Genomic DNA, 23,527 nt, shown 5'->3' on the forward strand with positions numbered 1-23,527 from the left:
GTAGTAATGCCACATGCTGGTCTCCATCTTGTAGTAATGCCACATCCTAGTCTCCATCTTGTAGTAATGCCACATCCTGGTCTCCATCTTGTAGTAATGCCACATGCTGGTCTCCATCTTGTAGTAATGCCACATCCTGGTGTCCATCTTGGAGTAATGCCACATTCTGGACTCCATCTTGTAGTAATGTCACACCCTGGTCTCCATCTTGTAGTAATGCCACATCCTGGTTCCCATACTGTAGTAATGCCACATCCTGGTCTCCATCTTGTAGTAATGCCACATCCTGGTCTCCATCCTGTAGTAATGCCACATCCTGGTCTCCATCTTGTAGTAATGCCACATGCTGGTCTCCATCTTGTAGTAATGCCACATCCTGGTCTCCATCTTGTAGTAATGCCACATCCTGGTCTCCATCTTGTAGTAATGCCACATGCTGGTCCCCATCTTGTAGTAATGCCACATCCTGGTCTCCATCTTGTAGTAATGCCACATGCTGGTCTCCATCTTGTAGTAATGCCACATCCTGGTGTCCATCTTGTAGTAATGTCTCATCCTGGTCCCCATCCTGTAGTAATGCCACATCCTGGTCCCCATCCTGTAGTAATGCCACATCCTGGTCCCCATCCTGTAGTAATGCCACATCCTGGTCCCCATCCTGTAGTAATGCCACATCCTGGTCTCCATCCTGTAGTAATGCCACATTCTGGTCTCCATCTTGTAGTAATGCCACATCCTGGTCCCCATCCTGTAGTAATGTCTCCCATCCTGGTCTCCATCCTGTAGTAATGCCACATTCTGGTCCCCATCTTGTAGTAATGCTACATCCTGGTCCCCATCTTGTAGTAATGCCACATCCTGGTCCCCATCCTGTAGTAATGCCACATCCTGGTCCCCATCTTGTAGTAATGTCTCCCATCCTGGTCTCCATCCTGTAGTAATGCCACATTCTGGTCCCCATCTTGTAGTAATGCTACATCCTGGTCCCCATCTTGTAGTAATGCCACATCCTGGTCCCCATCCTGTAGTAATGCCACATCCTGGTCCCCATCTTGTAGTAATGTCTCCCATCCTGGTCTCCATCCTGTAGTAATGCCACATCCTGGTCTCCATCTTGTAGTAATGCCACATCCTGGTTCCCATCTTGGAGTAATGCCACATCCTGGTCTCCATCCTGTAGTAATGCCACATCCTGGTCTCCATCCTGTAGTAATGCCACATCCTGGTCTCCATCCTGTAGTAATGCCACATCCTGGTCTCCATCCTGTAGTAATGCCACATCCTGGTCCCCATCCTGTAGTAATGCCACATCCTGGTCCCCATCCTGTAGTAATGCCACATCCTGGTCTCCATCCTGTAGTAATGCCACATCCTGGTCTCCATCTTGTAGTAATGCCACATCCTGGTCCCCATCTTGTAGTAATGCCACATCCTGGTCTCCATCTTGGAGTAATGCCACATCCTGGTCCCCATCTTGTAGTAATGTCTCCCATCCTGGTCTCCATCCTGTAGTAATGCCACATCCTGGTCTCCATCTTGTAGTAATGCCACATCCTGGTCTCCATCTTGTAGTAATGCCATATCCTGGTCCCCATCCTGTAGTAATGCCACATCCTGGTCCCCATCTTGTTGTAATGTCTCCCATCCTGGTCTCCATCCTGTAGTAATGCCACATTCTGGTCCCCATCTTGTAGTAATGCTACATCCTGGTCCCCATCTTGTAGTAATGCCACATCCTGGTCCCCATCTTGTAGTAATGTCTCCCATCCTGGTCTCCATCCTGTAGTAATGCCACATCCTGGTCTCCATCTTGTAGTAATGCCACATCCTGGTCCCCATCTTGTAGTAATGCAACATCCTGGTCCCCATCCTGTAGTAATGCCACATCCTGGTCCCCAGCTTGTAGTAATGTCTCCCATCCTGGTCTCCATCCTGTAGTAATGCCACATCCTGGTCTCCATCTTGTAGTAATGCCACATCCTGGTTCCCATCTTGGAGTAATGCCACATCCTGGTCTCCATCCTGTAGTAATGCCACATCCTGGTCTCCATCCTGTAGTAATGCCACATCCTGGTCTCCATCCTGTAGTAATGCCACATCCTGGTCCCCATCCTGTAGTAATGCCACATCCTGGTCCCCATCTTGTAGTAATGCCACATCCTGGTCTCCATCCTGTAGTAATGCCACATCCTGGTCCCCATCCTGTAGTAATGCCACATCCTGGTCTCCATCCTGTAGTAATGCCACATCCTGGTCTCCATCTTGTAGTAATGCCACATCCTGGTCCCCATCTTGTAGTAATGCCACATCCTGGTCTCCATCTTGGAGTAATGCCACATCCTGGTCCCCATCTTGTAGTAATGTCTCCCATCCTGGTCTCCATCCTGTAGTAATGCCACATCCTGGTATCCATCTTGTAGTAATGTCACACTCTGGTCTCCATCTTGTAGTAATGCCACATCCTGGTTCCCATACTGTAGTAATGCCACATCCTGGTCTCCATCTTGTAGTAATGCCACATCCTGGTCCCCATCTTGTAGTAATGCCACATCCTGGTCGCCATCTTGTAGTAATGCCACATGCTGGTCTCCATCTTGTAGTAATGTCTCCCATCCTGGTCCCCATCCTGAAGTAATGTCTCATCCTGGTCCCCATCATATAGTAATGCCACATCCTGGTCCCCATCATATAGTAATGCCACATCCTGGTCTCCATCTTGTAGTAATGCCACATCCTGGTCCCCATCTTGTAGTAATGTCTCCCATCCTGGTCCCCATCTTGTAGTAATATCTCTCATCCTGGTCTCCATCTTGTAGTAATGTCTCCCATCCTGGTCCCCATCATATAGTAATGCCACATCCTGGTCCCCATCCTGTAGTAATGCCACATCCTGGTCTCCATCATATAGTAATGCTACATCCTGGTCTCCATCTTGTAGTAATGTCTCATCCTGGTCCCCATCCTGTAGTATTGCCACATCCTGTTCCCAATCCTGTAGTAATGCCACATCCTGGTCCCCATCCTGTAGTAATGCCACATCCTGGTCTCCATCCTGTAGTAATGCCACATCCTCGTCTCCATCTTGTAGTAATGCCACATCCTGGTCTCCATCTTGTAGTAATGTCTCATCCTGGTGTCCATCTTGTAGTAATGTCCCCATCCTGGTCTCCTTCCTGTAGTAATGCCACATGCTGGTCTCCATCTTGTAGTAGTGCCACATCCTGTTCTCCATCTTGTAGTAATGCCACATCTTGGTCCCCATCATATAGTAATGCCACATCCTGGTCACCATCTTGTAGTAATGTCTCCCATCCTGGTCTCCATCCTGTAGTAATGCTACATCCTGGTCCCCATCATATGGTAATGCCACATCCTGGTCCTCATCTTGTAGTAATGCAACATCCTGGTCCCCATCTTGTAGTAATGCCACATCCTGGTCGCCATCTTGTAGTAATGCCACATGCTGGTCTCCATCTTGTAGTAATGTCTCCCATCCTGGTCCCCATCCTGAAGTAATGTCTCATCCTGGTCCCCATCATATAGTAATGCCACATCCTGGTCTCCATCTTGTAGTAATGCCACATCCTGGTCCCCATCTTGTAGTAATGTCTCCCATCCTGGTCCCCATCTTGTAGTAATATCTCTCATCCTGGTCTCCATCTTGTAGTAATGTCTCCCATCCTGGTCCCCATCATATAGTAATGCCACATCCTGGTCCCCATCTTGTAGTAATGCCACATCCTGGTCTCCATCATATAGTAATGCTACATCCTGGTCCCCATCTTGTAGTAATGCCACATCCTGGTCCCCATCTTGTAGTAATGCCACATGCTGGTCTCCATCTTGTACTAATGCTACATCCTGGTCCCCATCTTGTAGTAATGCCACATCCTGGTCCCCATCTTGTAGTAATGCCACATCCTGGTCCCCATCTTGTAGTAATGCCACATCCTGGTCCCCATCATATAGTAATGCCACATCCTGGTCCCCATCTTGTAGTAATGCCACATGCTGGTCTCCATCTTGCAGGAATGTCTCCCATCCTGGTCCCCATCATATAGTAATGTCACATCCTGGTATCCATCTTGTAGTAATGCCACATCCTGGTTTTCATCATATAGTAATGCCACATCCTGGTCCCCATCTTGTAGTAATGCCACATCCTGGTCCCCATCTTGTAGTAATGCCATATCCTGGTCTCCATCTTGCAGTAATGTCTCCCATCCTGGTCCCCATCATATAGTAATGCCACATCCTGGTATCCATCTTGTAGTAATGCCACATCCTGGTATCCATCTTGTAGTAATGCCACATCCTGGTCTCCATCTTGTAGTAATGCCACATCCTGGTCCCCATCCTGTAGTAATGCCACATCCTGGTCCCCATCCTGTAGTAATGCCACATCCTGGTGTCCATCTTGTAGTAATGCCACATCCTGGTCCCCATCTTGTAGTAATGCCACATCCTGGTCTCCATCCTGTAGTAATGCCACATCCTGGTCCCCATCATATAGTAATGCCACATGCTGGTCCCCATCTTGTAGTAATGCCACATCCTGGTATCCATCTTGTAGTAATGCCACATCCTGGTATCCATCTTGTAGTAATGCCACATCCTGGTCCCCATCTTGTAGTAATGCCACATCCTGGTATCCATCTTGTAGTAATGCCACATGCTGGTCTCCATCTTGTAGTAATGCCACATCCTGGTATCCATCTTGTAGTAATGCCACATGCTGGTCCCCATCTTGTAGTAATGCCACATCCTGGTCTCCATCTTGTAGTAATGCCACATCCTGGTCCCCATCTTGTAGTAATGCCACATGCTGGTCTCCATCTTGTAGTAATGCCACATCCTGGTATCCATCTTGTAGTAATGCCACATCCTGGTCTCCATCTTGTAGTAATGCCACATGCTGGTCTCCATCTTGTAGTAATGCCACATGCTGGTCTCCATCTTGTAGTAATGCCACATCCTGGTCTCCATCTTGTAGTAATGCCACATGCTGGTCCCCATCTTGTAGTAATGCCACATCCTGGTCTCCATCTTGTAGTAATGCCACATCCTGGTATCCATCTTGTAGTAATGCCACATGCTGGTCTCCATCTTGTAGTAATGCCACATCCTGGTCCCCATCTTGTAGTAATGCCACATCCTGGTATCCATCTTGTAGTAATGCCACATCCTGGTCCCCATCTTGTAGTAATGCCACATGCTGGTCTCCATCTTGTAGTAATGCCACATCCTGGTATCCATCTTGTAGTAATGCCACATCCTGGTATCCATCTTGTAGTAATGCCACATCCTGGTATCCATCTTGTAGTAATGCCACATGCTGGTCTCCATCTTGTAGTAATGCCACATCCTGGTCCCCATCTTGTAGTAATGCCACATCCTGGTCTCCATCTTGTAGTAATGCCACATCCTGGTCCCCATCTTGTAGTAATGCCACATCCTGGTATCCATCTTGTAGTAATGCCACATCCTGGTCCCCATCTTGTAGTAATGCCACATGCTGGTCTCCATCTTGTAGTAATGCCACATCCTGGTATCCATCTTGTAGTAATGCCACATCCTGGTATCCATCTTGTAGTAATGCCACATCCTGGTATCCATCTTGTAGTAATGCCACATGCTGGTCTCCATCTTGTAGTAATGCCACATCCTGGTCCCCATCTTGTAGTAATGCCACATCCTGGTATCCATCTTGTAGTAATGCCACATGCTGGTCTCCATCTTGTAGTAATGCCACATCCTGGTCTCCATCTTGTAGTAATGCCACATCCTGGTCTCCATCTTGTAGTAATGCCACATCCTGGTCTCCATCTTGTAGTAATGCCACATCCTGGTCCCCATCTTGTAGTAATGCCACATGCTGGTCTCCATCTTGTAGTAATGCCACATCCTGGTCTCCATCTTGTAGTAATGCCACATCCTGGTCTCCATCTTGTAGTAATGCCACATCCTGGTATCCATCTTGTAGTAATGCCACATGCTGGTCTCCATCTTGTAGTAATGCCACATCCTGGTATCCATCTTGTAGTAATGCCACATCCTGGTCCCCATCTTGTAGTAATGCCACATCCTGGTCCCCATCTTGTAGTAATGCCACATGCTGGTATCCATCTTGTAGTAATGCCACATCCTGGTCCCCATCTTGTAGTAATGCCACATCCTGGTCCCCATCTTGTAGTAATGCCACATGCTGGTCTCCATCTTGTAGTAATGCCACATCCTGGTCCCCATCTTGTAGTAATGCCACATCCTGGTCTCCATCTTGTAGTAATGCCACATCCTGGTATCCATCTTGTAGTAATGCCACATGCTGGTCTCCATCTTGTAGTAATGCCACATCCTGGTATCCATCTTGTAGTAATGCCACATGCTGGTCTCCATCTTGTAGTAATGCCACATCCTGGTATCCATCTTGTAGTAATGCCACATGCTGGTCTCCATCTTGTAGTAATGCCACATCCTGGTCTCCATCTTGTAGTAATGCCACATCCTGGTCTCCATCTTGTAGTAATGCCACATCCTGGTATCCATCTTGTAGTAATGCCACATCCTGGTCCCCATCTTGTAGTAATGCCACATGCTGGTCCCCATCTTGTAGTAATGCCACATCCTGGTATCCATCTTGTAGTAATGCCACATCCTGGTCTCCATCTTGTAGAAATGCCACATCCTGGTCTCCATCTTGTAGAAATGCCACATCCTGGTCTCCATCTTGTAGTAATGCCACATCCTGGTCTCCATCTTGTAGTAATGTCTCCCATCCTGGTCCCCATCTTGCAGTAATGTCTCCCATCCTGGTCTCCATCTTGTAGTAATGCCACATCCTGGTCTCCATCTTGTAGTAATGCCACATCCTGGTGTCCATCCTGTAGAAATGCCACATCCTGGTCTCCATCCTGTAGAAATGCCACATCCTGGTGTCCATCCTGTAGAAATGCCACATCCTGGTCTCCATCTTGTAGTAATGCCACATCCTGGTCTCCATCTTGTAGTAATGTCTCCCATCCTGGTCCCCATCTTGTAGTAATGTCTCCCATCCTGGTCTCCATCTTGTAGTAATGCCACATCCTGGTCTCCATCCTGTAGTAATGCCACATCCTGGTGTCCATCTTGTAGTAATGCCACATCCTGGTCCCCATCTTGTAGTAATGCCACATCCTGGTCTCCATCTTGCAGTAATGCCACATCCTGGTGACCATCTTGTAGTAATGTCTCCCATCCTGGTCCCCATCATATAGTAATGCTACATCCTGGTCCCCATCTTGTAGTAATGCCACATCCTGGTCTCCTTCCTGTAGTAATGCCACATCCTGGTCCCCATCTTGTAGTAATGCCACATCCTGGTCTCCATCTTGCAGTAATGCCACATCCTGGTCCCCATCATATAGTAATGCCACATCCTGGTCTCCATCTTGTAGTAATGCCACATCCTGGTCCCCATCTTGTAGTAATGTCTCCCATCCTGGTCCCCATCATATAGTAATGCTACATCCTGGTCCCCATCTTGTAGTAATGCCACATCCTGGTCCCCATCATATAGTAATGCCACATCCTGGTCCCCATCTTGTAGTAATGCCACATCCTGGTCCCCATCTTGTAGTAATGCTACATCCTGGTCCCCATCTTGTAGTAATGCCACATCCTGGTCCCCATCTTGTAGTAATGCCACATCCTGGTCCCCATCATATAGTAATGCCACATCCTGGTCCCCATCTTGTAGTAATGCCACATCCTGGTCCCCATCTTGTAGTAATGCCACATCCTGGTTTCCATCTTGTAGCAATGCCACATCCTGGTATCCATCTGATAAGGAGAGAGTTAAATTAACCCTTCACGGTTGAGCCAGTGATTTCCAAATTATTCCAGTGTTGCTAGCAACTCAAATGACCACACGGAGACGGGGTCTCTGTACGGGAGGATCGAGGCAGATCACTAAGCCCCTTTATTTTAGTCACATCTTTTATAATCTTTTGCTTAATTATGCAAGGTTCTCAAGTACCAATAGCATCTTTTCACTTTATAAGCCAATAATATTGCAAGAAAACCGGAAACTACATATATGTCCGTATCCAAATAGAAAGTAGTATAATGGCATATTCAGAGCAATACACTCCCCCCCGAGCCCCTTATCTTGCACCTGATGGAAGCAGTCTGGTTTCATGACAGGCCATGCCAATTATAAAAATTTATCTTACAACAACAAAAACGGAGAAACGAAACCTTACATTGAATGGATAAAACGAAACTTCAACTCTGATTTTAGTATTAACCCTTAACATTCCCCCCTAGATAAATTTTTTTAACACATATGCAGCATCAGAGGTGCTATCCCAAGCTAACAGCTTGAGGGGTACTGGTCTTCACATGACTGATGCCGTGTTACCAGTCATGGCTGTCGCGGCGCACCCGTCCCCCCTGTATACTGCAGTTCACGAATAACAATTTTTGATGACGGTGGTGGAGATCTTTTGTAGGTAGCAATGCGCTTGGCTTCAACATCTTCATCAAGTAGCCTTTTGAGATCGGTGCAGAGAAGAGCAGGGGTGACGACACCTTTGGTATCATCATTAGCTGTCTTAGTGCAGAATTTCCTAATACATACAGAAATACACCAAAAAACAAGTTTTAGTATCACATATACAACAAGGATACAGGCAGCAATGTGTAACAAGCTTTGTAAAATCCCAGCTATCCAGCCCCCAATTCCCTTAAACCAATTGGCTGGATTGAGAAAGGAGAAGGTGTCTGACCACCAACTGTCCTTAGTACGATCATTGTCTTTATCGTATTAATCTCTGAGTCTTTGAATATCTTCTAACTTTAACTTCTACCAATAATAATATGAAAAATGCGGAAAACCAAAACATTATGTCCCTTCATTTGCTATTGGCTTGTTGGGTGATGAGGAGAACTTGATAGGGACCGTCATACAAGGGTTCTAGTCCGTGCTTCCTGACATGCCTCTTCACGACTACCAAATCACCAGGCTTCAGGTTATAACAGGTGTCGGTTTCTGCTGAATCTGGAAAAGAAAAGGAAACTAGAACATAGGTGTTAGCAAGATTTTTACTAAGCTGAATAACACATTGAACAGCACGGTCAGTTTCTTCTGATAACTGCTGAGGCTGGAAATTTGCAACTGGGGGCCTAGCACCAAACAATATCTCATATGGGGACAGGCCATGTTTTACAATAGGGGTAGTACGGATGTGGTATAGTACAATGGGTGGGAGCTCTGGCCATGGAGCCGTAGTCTCCTGCATCATTTTGGACAATTGTCCCTTCAGTGTGCCATTCAACCTCTCAACTTTCCCACTGGATTGTGGGTGGTACGGAGTATGGAGGGCTACAGTGGATCCAAGCATTGTCAGAACTTCTTGGTACACATGAGAAGAAAAGGCCGGGCCTTGGTCACTTTCAACAACTTCTGGAACCCAATATCTGCATAAAACTTCCATCACCAGTTTCTTCGCTGTGGTCTTTACAGTCATGTTGGTAACAGGGAATGCTTTCGGCCAACTGGAGAACCGGGGCCCAGTAGAATTTTTGCACCAGTGCGAGGGCCTGATTCTTTCCTCGATGTGTAGGTCCATGTGCCCATATGGCAATAGCAGGGTACATCCGCTTAGGGAGACACACGAGTCGCTCCTTTTTCCAGAGACCATTATCCATTCGTGCCCCATCAGTCTTCCATTGCTTCACCTCTTCCTTTGGAGACATTCTCTGCATCGTCATTAAGCGGTCTCGCGGGGTCCGACAGAAAACTTCAGTCTGTTGTAGATCATCAGGTTCTTGTAGGGTCAGTGCTTGTTGTAACTGTTTACGCTGAGAGCGTGTGGTCACCATAGTTGGTATGGTTGGTTCAACGGGTAAGAGAGCGGCGGCTTTTGCTTGCATATCCGCAAATGTGTTGCCAACAGTCTGTGGACTGGTCCTAGGACCGTGCGCCTTAACTTTGATAATAGCCACCTGAGTAGGTAATTTGATCGAGTCCATGAGGGCTTTAACAGCTTCAGCATTTTTCACTGGGGTTCGGGCAGTAGTAATAAACCCTCGATTGGCCCATAGAGCCCCAAAATCGTGATCAATACCAAATGCATACCGTGAGTCCGTGTATATATTAGCCCGTCTGTTCTTGGCCAAAGTACATGCAGTAGACAGAGCCTGGAGTTCTGCTTCTTGTGCTGACTGTGAGGGCGGGAGCGCAGCTGCGTGCACTACAGTGTCCTCTGTGGTAACAGCGTATCCCGTGTGAATCTACCAAACTCGTCAGCATATCTTGAACCGTCCGTGTATAACACCAGATCAGGATTTGGGAGTGGGTTCTCACTGACATTTGGTGGAGTAGCTGTTTCTTCAGTCAGAAGTTGGGAACAATCATATTGGAGGTAATCCTCATCACTGCCATCTTCCCTTATAGTTCATTATACCGTCTTTCAAGGCGTTGTAAAGGGGTTGCATTATGCGGGATGCATCCGGTATCCACTGACAACAATAAGTGCACAGGAAAACGCTGGAGTTCAGTTTCATCTTTTGGGAAAGGAAGGGAGCTGGCAGCTATTTTTCTTTCTTCTGCGAGGTGTCTGGCACCCTGAAGGAGACAGTGACCCAAGAATATCACTTGACCAAGGCAGAACTGAAGTCCCGAGGCCGAAACCCGACAGTTCAGTGCTGCCAGATGCTTGAGGAGGCTAACAATGGCAGCAATGGCAAAAGACACCTGCTCATATTTTTTTGCAAACTGGTTGGGACTGTTTTGGGCCCCTTGTGACATAGCAGGGACGACAGTTAATATGGACAGTTAAGTGAATACAAATAGACACTGGCAGTCTGGGTATAACGGAATGCTAAAGAAGGCATTGGTAAGATCAATAACTGTAAACCAAGCAGCATCCTGGGGTATTTGGGACAAAAGAGTATGTGGATTAGGTACCAGGTTTGAGAAACACTTTTACTGGTTCTACAGGCATTTTCCCTATATCATTTGACCCTTTTGACAGGAGTTTAGATAGTATCTCTGAGAGGTATGGGGTGAGTCATTGATCCTCAGGCAATATTGGGGGTGGATCTGAGCCTATCAGGGCCATCATAACTGTAGGAAGGGCATGCAAAATACAGATTTCCTCACTGTCTTCATCTACATAGGGATTATATAACAAAAAAAAAACCATCTGACCATCATCTTGGAATTGTATTCAGGAGCGGAACTGCGATAATAAATCTCTCCCTAGTAAATTTACTGGACATGTGGGAGAGATTACAAACTGGGCAGTAACTTCGGGGAAGGGTCCCACAGAAATAGGGTTTATAAAAGTATATTAATTGGGTCTACCATCTACTCCGATCAAAACAGCAGGGGAATGACAATCTCTGATAGTGCTCGAGTCTGGCGCATCGCCAGAATTAACAGGGAGGGGCTGAGGAGCAGGATTCCCAGTAGCTGAAGTCTGAGGGAGGGGGGGCCAGAGTTTGCTGTGTGCTCCAGTGATAAGAGATTGGCTGTGCACTCGCAGCTGCGGTGGGGGCGAAGGGGGATATGGTGTGAGCTAAGATGGGAGGGGGTACTGAAGCAGCTGCAGCTGTTAGCTTGCTCTTTTTTTTTTTTTTTTCTTCTTCATCACTTTTAACTATTTCCCTGACACATTAACCTCGATCTCAGCGACACTACTCTGTCCTCCTCCTCCTGGACCTGTCGGCTGCCTTTGACACAGTGGACCATTCCCTATTACTACAGACCCTCTCATCTCTTGGCATCACAGACTTGGCCCTATCCTGGATCTCATCATACCTAACAGACCGGACATTCAGCGTCTCCCACTCACACACCACCTCCTCACCTCAGAGACCTCTGCTCTCTCTCCTCACCTCGCCCCCTATCCGTCGGAGTCCCGCAAGGTTCAGTCCTTGGACCCCTGCTCTTCTCCATCTATACCTTCGGCTTGGGACAGCTCATAGAATCTCATGGCTTTCAGTATCACCTCTATGCTGATGACAGATCTACATCTCTGGACCAGATATCACCTCCCTACTAACCAGAATCCCTCAATGTCTGACTGCTATTACATCCTTCTTCTCCGCTAGATTTCTGAAACTTAACATGGACAAAACAGAATTCATCATCTTTCCCCATCTCACGTGACCCCGTCTCCCGGTACTTTCCTGCACGCAACCTCCGATCCTCACAAGATCTCCTTCTCTACTCCCCTCTTATCTCCTCTTCCCACAATCGCATACAAGATTTCTCTCGCGCATCACCCCTACTCTGGAACTTTCTACCACAACATATCAGACTCTCAACTACCATCGAAACCTTCAAAAAGAGCCTGAAGACCCACCTCTTCCGACAAGCCTACAACCTGCAGTAACCACCGACCGACCAAACCGCTGCACGACCAGCTCTACCCTCGCCTACTGTATTATCACCCATCCCTTGTAGATTGTGAGCCTTCGCGGGCAGGGTCCTCTCTCCTGTACCAGTTATGACTTGTATTGTTAACATTATTGTACTTGTTTTTATTATGTATACCCCTCCTTACATGTAAAGCGCCATGGAATAAATGTCGCTATAACAATAAATAATAATAATAATAATCACTCAGAAAAACATTGCAGACCTCCAACCCATATTCCACAGAGACCACAGACTGAAAGCAATATTCCCGGAACTGCCACTTCTCTCCTACAAACAGCCTCCCAACCTAAGGAATATCCTTGTCAGAAGTGCCCTCACATCACCTTCAGAGACAGGCACAGTCCCTGTAACAGTAAGAAATGCAAGACCTGCCCCCACATATCACCAACAGATAAAGTCCCCATACCCAACACAAATCAGGACTATAAGATCATGGACTCTTTCTCATGTCCATCCTTCAATGTCGTGTACATGACACAGTGTACAAGGTGCAATGCAGGGACATACATCGGGGAAACTAAGCAAAAGCTACAAACAAGGATGAATCTGCACAGACATACGATAAAGACTGAGCTGGACACACCTGTAGGGATACCCTTCTCTAGACCTGGACACAGCTTGGCAGATCTAAAAGTCCTAATATTGAAAGGTAATTTTTCATTTTTTTTTTGAAATAGTGACAGAGAAAGGAAGATTTGGGAGTTTAAATTTATAAATATGTTCCAATCGCTAACAATAGGACTGAATTTGACACCTGGGTTCATGACTCATTACATGGACACAGTTCACACCTCCACAAGAAGGTCTTCAGATCTCTAATAGAACACTTGGTCCTCATCTGCATGTGTAACAAAAACCTTAATTTGATTTCCTTGGCATGTCTATAGCTAGCATCATCTCATGTCCTGTTGTAATTCCTATTTAAATGTTGCCATCTTTTCTCAGTGATTCACTTGTAATCTAGCCTGATGAAGGGGCCGCCTGAGCCCTGAAAGCTTGCTTGCAAATATAATTTCTCTGGTTAGCCAATAAAGGTATCACACCTTGAATAATTACATCTATTTTTCTGGCTAACACGGTACCACAATTTTATTTTGTATTATACATGTGCCAAGCCACAAAATTCTTCTTTTCCTTCCACAGATTCTCTCATTTACAGCTAAATACCCTTACTTCAATTGTGCACAATACTGGAGCGGCCGTCTCAGTCTGTTCCACCGGGTCAATAATCCCCCTCTGGGATTGCCCAAAATTCGTGGTACTCAGTGAAAGGAGGAGGGCGTCTCAGACTCTCCCTCCGGACACCTCTGGTTATATATATATATATAACTATATATACCTGAGTTACGTATCCTACCCATCTTCGATCACATGACCACCCTGATTACTAACAGTGAATTCAGGAATTCAGGGTATTTTGACTATAAAGAGAGCCACAATCACTGGTCAATCCGGGGTGTCCGTCCCTTATGAGGTACGGTTCGAGCACTGGGCCCCCAACGGGACTGCACCTCTATATGATTCCACCCATGAATCACCCCACCAGGGGACAAACCTCAGATCCTCTTTGCAGCAACAAGCACAGGAAAACCACACCAACGGTCAGTCTGAACAGTATAACTGCCAACTTACCGTGGTCGTGGGGGGGTGATCAGTCCCAATTTTCCAGCACCTGTATCCGCTCCGAGGGTCCTTTGTCTTGTTGTCCTCCGGGGGGGCAGAGGCGTCCCTATTCAGGGGCCCCACGTTGCGCGCCAAGCTGATAAGGAGAGAGTTAAATTAACCCTTCACGGTTGAGCCAGTGATTTCCAAATTATTCCAGTGTTGCTAGCAACTCAAATGACCACACGGAGACTGGGTCTCTGTACGGGAGGATCGAGGCAGATCACTAAGCCCCTTTATTTTAGTCACATCTTTTATAATCTTTTGCTTAATTATGCAAGGTTCTCAAGTACAAATAGCATCATTTCACTTTATAAGCCAATAATATTGCAAGAAAACCGGAAACTACATATATGTCCGTATCCAAATAGAAAGTAGTATAATGGCATATTCAGAGCAATACACTCCCCCCCCCGAGCCCCTTATCTTGCACCTGATGGAAGCAGTCTGGTTTCATGACAGGCCATGCCAATTATAAAAATTTATCTTACAACAACAAAAACGGAGAAACGAAACCTTACATTGAATGGATAAAACGAAACTTCAACTCTGATTTTAGTATTAACCCTTAACACATCTTGTAGTAATGCCACATCCTGGTCTCCATCTTGTAGTAATGCCACATCCTGGTCCCCATCTTGTAGTAATGCCACATCCTGGTCCCCATCCTGTAGTAATGCCACATCCTGGTGTCCATCCTGTAGTAATGCCACATCCTGGTCTCCATCTTGTAGTAATGCCACATCCTGGTCTCCATCTTGTAGTAATGCCACATCCTGGTCCCCATCTTGTAGTAATGCCACATCCTGGTCTCCATCTTGTAGTAATGCCACATCCTGGTCTCCATCTTGTAGTAATGCCACATCCTGGTCCCCATCTTGTAGTAATGCCACATCCTGGTCTCCATCTTGTAGTAATGCCACATCCTGGTCCCATCCTGTAGTAATGCCACATCCTGGTCTCCATCTTGTAGTAATGCCACATCCTGGTCTCCATCTTGTAGTAATGCCACATCCTGGTCTCCATCCTGTAGTAATGCCACATCCTGGTCCCCATCCTGTAGTAATGCCACATCCTGGTCTCCATCTTGTAGTAATGCCACATCCTTGTCTCCATCCTGTAGTAATGCCACATCCTGGTCTCCATCCTGTAGTAATGCCACATCCTGGTCTCCATCCTGTAGTAATGCCACATCCTGGTCTCCATCTTGTAGTAATGCCACATCCTGGTCTCCATCTTGTAGTAATGCCACATCCTGGTCCCATCCTGTAGTAATGCCACATCCTGGTGTCCATCTTGTAGTAATGCCACATCCTGGTGTCCATCTTGTAGTAATGCCACATCCTGGTCTCCATCTTGTAGTAATGCCACATCCTGGTCTCCATCTTGTAGTAATGCCACATCCTGGTCTCCATCTTGTAGTAATGCCACATCCTGGTGTCCATCTTGTAGTAATGCCACATCCTGGTCTCCATCTTGTAGTAATGCCACATCCTGGTGTCCATCTTGTAGTAATGCCACATCCTGGTCTCCATCTTGTAGTAATGCCACATCCTGGTGTCCATCTTGTAGTAATGCCACATCCTGGTCCCATCCTGTAGTAATGCCACATCCTGGTCTCCATCTTGTAGTAATGCCACATCCTGGTCTCCATCTTGTAGTAATGCCACATCCTGGTCCCCATCTTGTAGTAATGCCACATCCTGGTCTCCATCTTGTAGTAATGCCACATCCTGGTCTCCATCTTGTAGTAATGCCACATCCTGGTCCCCATCTTGTAGTAATGCCACATCCTGGTCTCCATCTTGTAGTAATGCCACATCCTGGTCCCATCCTGTAGTAATGCCACATCCTGGTCTCCATCTTGTAGTAATGCCACATCCTGGTCTCCATCTTGTAGTAATGCCACATCCTGGTCTCCATCCTGTAGTAATGCCACATCCTGGTCCCCATCCTGTAGTAATGCCACATCCTGGTCTCCATCTTGTAGTAATGCCACATCCTTGTCTCCATCCTGTAGTAATGCCACATCCTGGTCTCCATCCTGTAGTAATGCCACATCCTGGTCTCCATCCTGTAGTAATGCCACATCCTGGTCTCCATCTTGTAGTAATGCCACATCCTGGTCTCCATCTTGTAGTAATGCCACATCCTGGTCCCATCCTGTAGTAATGCCACATCCTGGTGTCCATCTTGTAGTAATGCCACATCCTGGTGTCCATCTTGTAGTAATGCCACATCCTGGTCTCCATCTTGTAGTAATGCCACATCCTGGTCTCCATCTTGTAGTAATGCCACATCCTGGTCTCCATCTTGTAGTAATGCCACATCCTGGTGTCCATCTTGTAGTAATGCCACATCCTGGTCTCCATCTTGTAGTAATGCCACATCCTGGTGTCCATCTTGTAGTAATGCCACATCCTGGTCTCCATCTTGTAGTAATGCCACATCCTGGTGTCCATCTTGTAGTAATGCCACATCCTGGTGTCCATCTTGTAGTAATGCCACATCCTGGTCCCATCCTGTAGTAATGCCACATCCTGGTCTCCATCTTGTAGTAATGCCACATCCTGGTCTCCATCTTGTAGTAATGCCACATCCTGGTGTCCATCTTGTAGTAATGCCACATCCTGGTCTCCATCTTGTAGTAATGCCACATCCTGGTGTCCATCTTGTAGTAATGCCACATCCTGGTCCCATCCTGTAGTAATGCCACATCCTGGTCTCCATCTTGTAGTAATGCCACATCCTGGTCTCCATCTTGTAGTAATGCCACATCCTGGTCTCCATCTTGTAGTAATGCCACATCCTGGTCTCCATCTTGTAGTAATGCCACATCCTGGTGTCCATCTTGTAGTAATGCCACATCCTGGTCTCCATCTTGTAGTAATGCCACATCCTGGTCTCCATCTTGTAGTAATGCCACATCCTGGTGTCCATCTTGTAGTAATGCCACATCCTGGTCTCCATCTTGTAGTAATGCCACATCCTGGTCCTCATCTTGTAGTAATGCCACATCCTGGTCTCCATCTTGTAGTAATGCCACACCCTGATATCCATCTTGTAGTAATGCCACATCCTGGTCTCCATCCTGTAGTAATGCCACATCCTGGTCTCCATCTTGTAGTAATGCCACATCCTGGTCCCATCCTGTAGTAATGTCACATCCTGGTCTCCATCTTGTAGTAATGCCACATCCTGGTGTCCATCTTGTAGTAATGTCACATACTGGTCCACATCCTGTAGTATTGCCACATCCTGGTCCCAGTCTTGTAGTTATGTCTCATCCTGGTCTCCATCCTGTAGTAATGCCACATCCTGGTCCCATCCTGTAGTAATGCCACATCCTGGTCTCCATCTTGTAGTAATGCCACATCCTGGTCTCCATCTTGTAGTAATGTCTCATCCTGGACCCCATCTTGTAGTAATGTCTCATCCTGGTCCCATCCTGTAGTAATGCCACATCCTGGTGTCCATCTTGTAGTAATGCCACATCCTGGTCTCCATCTTGTAGTAATGTCTCATCCTGGTCCCATCCTGTAGTATTGCCACATCCTGGTGTCCATCTTGTAGTAATGCCACATCCTGGTCCCCATCCTGTAGTATTGCCACATCCTGGTTTCCATCTTGTAGTAATGCCACATCCTGGTCTCCATCTTGTAGTAATGCCACATCCTGGTCTCCATCTTGTAGTAATGCCACATCCTGGTCTCCATCTTGTAGTAATGCCACATCCTGGACCCTAGTGTGGATTAATCTTGCAAAAAATCTTGAAGATTTTGTGAAATTTTTGGATTTTTATTTTATTTCAAATGCATCAAATAGTGTAACACCGCAGACAAAAGAAGTATCCAAAATGTGGGTATAATATCGTAATCCAGGATATGAGTATACTATGGTTACGTTTCGACCTACTAGGAGGCCTTTCTCAAACCATACTGAAAAATAAAATAAAAAGCAATTACAACAATGAATATGGACGACAAACTCGCGGAAAGCTGGAAAAGAAAAAATAAACATGAGAAAAATGTGAAAAAATTTTTTAAAAAAATATTTTTAAAAAAAATACTAACAAAAAAAACACAACAGAAAAGTAGTGCAAAAAAAACCCTAAAGGCGAAACATATATCTATACAAATTTAAGCACAACAACATAAAGGTCCCTAGGGCAATTAGGAAAATGTCATATAGAGAGTAAAAAAATTAAATTAAGCAAGTGCTAGAGAGACTATTGGCCACAAGTCAATTTTAACATTCTAGGCATCAGGAGTAACAATGGGGATAAGCAGCAGACCTAGATGAGACATATTGAGGAAAGGTTGCAGGATTTGGGAATGTTTAGTTTGCAAAAGAGAAGACTGAGAGGAGACTTAATAGCTGTCTACAAATATCTAAAGGGCTGTCACATTGTAGAAGGATCAACTTTATTCTCATTTGCACAAGGAAAGACTAGAAGCAATGGGATGAAACTGAATGGGAGGAGACACAGATTAGATATTAGAAAAAACTTTTTGACAGTTAGAGTGATCAATGAGTGGAACAGGCTGCCACGAGAAGTGGTGAGTTCTCCTTCAATGGAAGTCTTCAAACAGAGGCTGGACAGACATCTGACTGGGATAGAATCATAGAATCATAGAATCATAGAATCATAGAATCGTAGAGTTGGAAGGGACCTCCTGGGCCATCTGGTCCAACCCCCTGCTCAAAGCAGGATTCGCTAAATCATCCCAGTCAGATATCTGTCAGATGATTTAGCGAATCCTGCTTTGAGCAGGGGGTTGGACCAGATGGCCCAGGAGGTCCCTTCCAACTCTACGATTCTATGATTCTATGATATTATAGTAGTGTCTCTGTACATGATGAAATAACAGGGGTGGTGGAAACACAAGGCAGGCAAATAAGGCAGATATACTGAGTACTAACCTCAAGTAGTGTCAAGGAAAAGATTAATTAGAGCATTTTCAGAAGTCCCAAACAGGGGCTGTAGGAGAAAACATGAGAAATGAATGTGGAGAAGAAAAAAATGGATCAGAAGGAGATGTTATGCACCAGGTGGTGCTGCAGAGCTGACCTGATGGCATGGGAGCAGCCTGGACCTGCGGTGTTGTAAGTGTGTGCTCAAGAAAGCGCGGTATATATATATGTATTAAGAAGGTGCAGGATGATGACGTCATAAAGCCAACGTGGCGTCTGTATGGGGTTTGCAGCATAGGGAGGGAGGGAGGGAGAGCAGAGGGAGGTCAGGCTGAGGGCAGAGGGAGGTCAGGCTGAGGGCAGAGGGAGGTCAGGCTGAGGGCAGAGGGAGGTCAGGCTGAGGGCAGAGGGAGGTCAGGCTGAGGGCAGTGTGTGTTTGGAAGAAGTCATGTAGTCGCTCAGAGCAGTACCTGCACTGTTGAAGGAGAGACTCAGTAGTAGAGGGAGGGTGAGAAGGGGAGAGAACAGTTTATGATAAATGAGAGAGAGGAAGGAATGAAGTTGGAAATGTGTAAATAAATAAAAAAGAAGTAGTAGAGGGGAAGAAAAAGAAAGATAAGAAAAGCAGGTTAATAAATAAGAAGAAGGGATATAGGTAAAAAAGAGGGGGGGGGAAGGAAAAGGGAAAAAATAAAATAAAACATGGAAAAAAATAAATGAAATGGGAAAAATAAATTAAAAATTAAAAAAATAAAAAGTAAGATGAAAATAAAGAACAAAAAATAAAAAAATAAAAAAATGAATTAATGATAGAATTTGAGAGAAAATGTGAAAAAAAGGGGGAAAAAGGGAATAAAATAAAAATAATAATAATAATAATAATAAAAAAGGGGAAAGAAGAAAAAGAAAAACGAAAAACGGATGAAAAATAAAAAATGAAAATAGAAAAAATATATTTATATACAGGAATACTCACCCATGCGGGGGAGGGGGGAAAAAAAATTAGTGGATCTGTAAGATAAAGAAATAAAAAGAATTGAGATACAATGAGATGGAAAGCCGCCATTCCACCACCCTAAGGGATAAAAAGACAACATAATATTAGGTTAATAATATATGTGAATACATGCTTAAACCAAAGATGCATAAAATAGGTAGAAATCCAAGGAACTAATGCGGGCTAAGGTCCAACTCACGGTTAAGGCCTTTAGGGGCCAAAGTCTGTGACCTATATATCCAGAAGGATTCCCTTGATTTTAGGAGCTTGATGTGGTCACCTCCCCTGCGCGGTCTTTCAACTTTTTCTATAACCTGGAACCTGAGTTGAGATACTGAGTGGTTGGCGTTGATGAAGTGATATGGGATTGGAAGCCAAGTCTTCTTGCACCGGATAGTTGATTTATGGCTCGAAATTCTGTCGCGTACGTGCTGAGTACTTTCGCCAACGTATAGAAGGCCACAGGGGCACTTAATTAGGTAAACCACATAGTTCGTGTCACATGTAAAAAAGCCCCTGATGCCATAGCGTTTGCCAGTACGTGGATGTGTTATGTCGCTCCCCTTGATCACATTGGAGCAACAAGCGCACCCAAGACAGGGAAATGTGCCCTTTCGTTCAGTTCCAAGAAAGGTCTGTCTAGGAGTTCTAGTTAGACTACCAATATCGGCTCTGACCAGCTCATCTCGGATATTTCTAGGACGGCGTTTGCACATAAGTGCTGGTGTTTTAAATGCCTCAATGTGGGGATAGTATCTAGGTAGAATTGACCAATGTTTGTGGATAATGTGATAAATTTTGGGCATAACAGGATGGTGGGTGTGTACGAAGGTGACACGTTCGCCTTTGGGTTGAGATGGTTGCAGAGGGCAAGGTTCCAGGGCACGGCGTGTTTCACTTTCAAGAAGTTTGGTGGGATAATGCCTTACTTTGAATTTGTCTGACATAATCTTTGAAAATTCTTGGAGAACAGGAGAAGTGCCAGAAGACTGGAGAAGAGCAAATGTTGTTCCTATCTTCAAAAAGGGGAAGAAGGTGGACCCAGGCAACTATAGGCCGGTGAGTCTACTTCTATACCAGGAAAGATCTTTGAACAAATTATTAAACAACATGTAAGTCAATACCTGGATAAGAATGAAGTGATCAAACAGAGTCAGCATGGGTTTGTAACTAATAAGTCATGTCAGACTAACTTAATTTCCTTCTATGACGGTATCACTGATTGGGTGGATCAAGGAAATGCTGTAGATATAGTATATCTTGACTTCAGCAAAGCATTTGACAAAGTCTCTCATACAATCCTTATTGAAAAAATGACTAAGTATGGAATGGACAAGGCAACTGTTAGGTGGATTCATAGCTGGCTTAGTGATCGGACCCAAAGAGTGGTCGTAAATGGCTGCACATCCAGTTGGAAGAATGTCTCAAGTGGGGTACCACAGGGCTCTGTCCTGGGCCCTGTATTGTTCAACATCTTTATCAACGATTTAGATGAAGGAATTGAGGGTAAACTGATTAAATTTGCTGATGACACAAAGCTAGGAGGGATAGCTAATACTAGAGAAGAGAGAGAGAGGATTCAAAAAGATTTAAATAAACTGGAGAAGTGGGCAGTAACTAACAGAATGGTTTTTAACAGGGAGAAATGCAAAGTACTACATCTGGGCAATAAAAATGAAAAAAGCATATATAGAATGGGAGGAATAGGGCTAAGTGACAGCACATGTGAAAAAGACTTGGGTATACTAATAGATCACAGACTGAATATGAGTCAACAGTGTGATGCAGCAGCAAAAAAGGCAAATGCAGTTCTAGGATGTATTAACAGAAGCATACAGTCTAGATCACGTGAAGTCATTATTTCCCTCTACTCCTCTTTGGTCAGACCTCATCTGGAATATTGTGTCCAGTTTTGGGCACCACATTTTAAAAAAGACATCAACAAACTGGAGCAAGTTCAGAAAAGAGCGACCAGAATGGTGACCGGTCTGCAAACCCTGTCTTATGAGGAAAGGTTGCAGGATTTGGGAATGTTTAGTTTGCAAAAGAGAAGACTGAGAGGAGACTTAATTGCTGTCTACAAATATCTAAAGGGCTGTCACATTGTAGAAGGCTCAACTTTATTCTCATTTGCACAAGGAAAGACTAGAAGCAATGGGATGAAACTGAATGGGAGGAGACACAGATTAGATATTAGAAAAAACTTTTTGACAGTTAGAGTGATCAATGAGTGGAACAGGCTGCCACGAGAAGTGGTGAGTTCTCCTTCAATGGAAGTCTTCAAACAGAGGCTGGACAGACATCTGACTGGGATGATTTAGCGAATCCTGCTTTGAGCAGGGGGTTGGACCAGATGGCCCAGGAGGTCCCTTCCAACTCTACGATTCTATGATTCTATGATTCTATGATTTCATTGAGGCGAATGGGAGCCAGAGTAGGGTCTGTGACAATTCTAGTAACGCGTGTGAACTGAGAACGGGGGAGACTATCCTTGGTAGAGGCAGGGTGACAGCTTGTGTAATGAAGAAGGTTGTTGGAGTCGGTGGGTTTAACATATAGATCAGTAGAGAGTGTACCAGTGCAGGACTTGATTACTAGTGTATCCAGGAAAGAGATCTGTGAAGAATTGCAATTAAGGGTGAACTGTAATTCAGGTCTGATAGAATTAAGATGTTCCGTGAAGGAAAGTAAGTCCTCGAGGGTACCCAGCCATAGACAAAAAATATCGTCGATATATCGTAGCCAACATTGGCTGTGTGTTTTGAAAAGGGTATTATTGTAGACATAGGAACATTCGAAATCATTCATGTAGGCATTAGCGTAAGCAGGTGCTACGTTAGCGCCCATTGCGGTCCCGCGGCACTGTAGATAAAAATGGTCCCCAAAGAGAAAGAAATTTTCTTTCAAGATGATGGACAGGAGATCAATACAAAGCTGAATGGAGTTGTGGGAAAGGTCAGAGGACTCAAGGAGGGTTTTGGTAGCACTAATCCCTAGGTCATGATCTATAGAAGTATATAAGCTTTTGACATCCAGGGTGACTAGGAGACATTCCGGAGGGATATTGTCAATTTGTCGAATAAAGGAGAGAAAGTGACCTGTATCTAGGACAAAGGACTTGGTAGTTTTGGTAAGAGGGGTCAAGATTTTTTCTAAAAAGGTGGAGATTGGGGAGAAGATTGAATCAGTAGAGGCAACGATAGGGCGGCCAGGAGGTTTAAGTAGAGACTTGTGAATTTTGGGTAATGTGTAGAATACAGGGATGACTGGGTTAGAATTTTTCTTTTCTGTTGTGTTTTTTTTTGTTAGTATTTTTTTAAAAAATATTTTTTTAAAAATTTTTTTCACATTTTTCTCATGTTTATTTTTTCTTTTCCAGCTTTCCGCGAGTTTGTCGTCCATATTCATTGTTGTAATTGCTTTTTATTTTATTTTTCAGTATGGTTTGAGAAAGGCCTCCTAGTAGGTCGAAACGTAACCATAGTATACTCATATCCTGGATTACGATATTATACCCACATTTTGGA

General features: G+C 45.0%; 2 protein-coding genes across 3 annotated transcripts in view; one reads left to right on the forward strand and one right to left on the reverse strand.

The window, feature by feature from the left end:
• LOC141060321 (uncharacterized) overlaps window positions 1-23,527 on the forward strand; it is an 85,782-nt gene that overhangs the window by 58,634 nt on the left and 3,621 nt on the right. The window lies entirely within an intron of this gene.
• The window catches only part of SCRT1 (scratch family transcriptional repressor 1), a 164,800-nt gene continuing 149,191 nt past the window's right edge, over window positions 7,919-23,527 (reverse strand). Inside the window, exon 3 of the mRNA XM_073556522.1 lies at window positions 7,919-9,037. Within this exon, the coding sequence (XP_073412623.1) occupies window positions 8,892-9,037 (146 nt within the window). The 3' untranslated portion in view covers window positions 7,919-8,891. The remainder of the gene's footprint in view (window positions 9,038-23,527) is intronic.

This window comes from Dendrobates tinctorius, unplaced genomic scaffold (genome assembly GCF_039654945.1).
Source record: "Dendrobates tinctorius isolate UK_male_01 unplaced genomic scaffold, ASM3965494v1 ptg000235l, whole genome shotgun sequence".
Classification (NCBI taxonomy): Eukaryota; Metazoa; Chordata; class Amphibia; order Anura; family Dendrobatidae; genus Dendrobates; species Dendrobates tinctorius.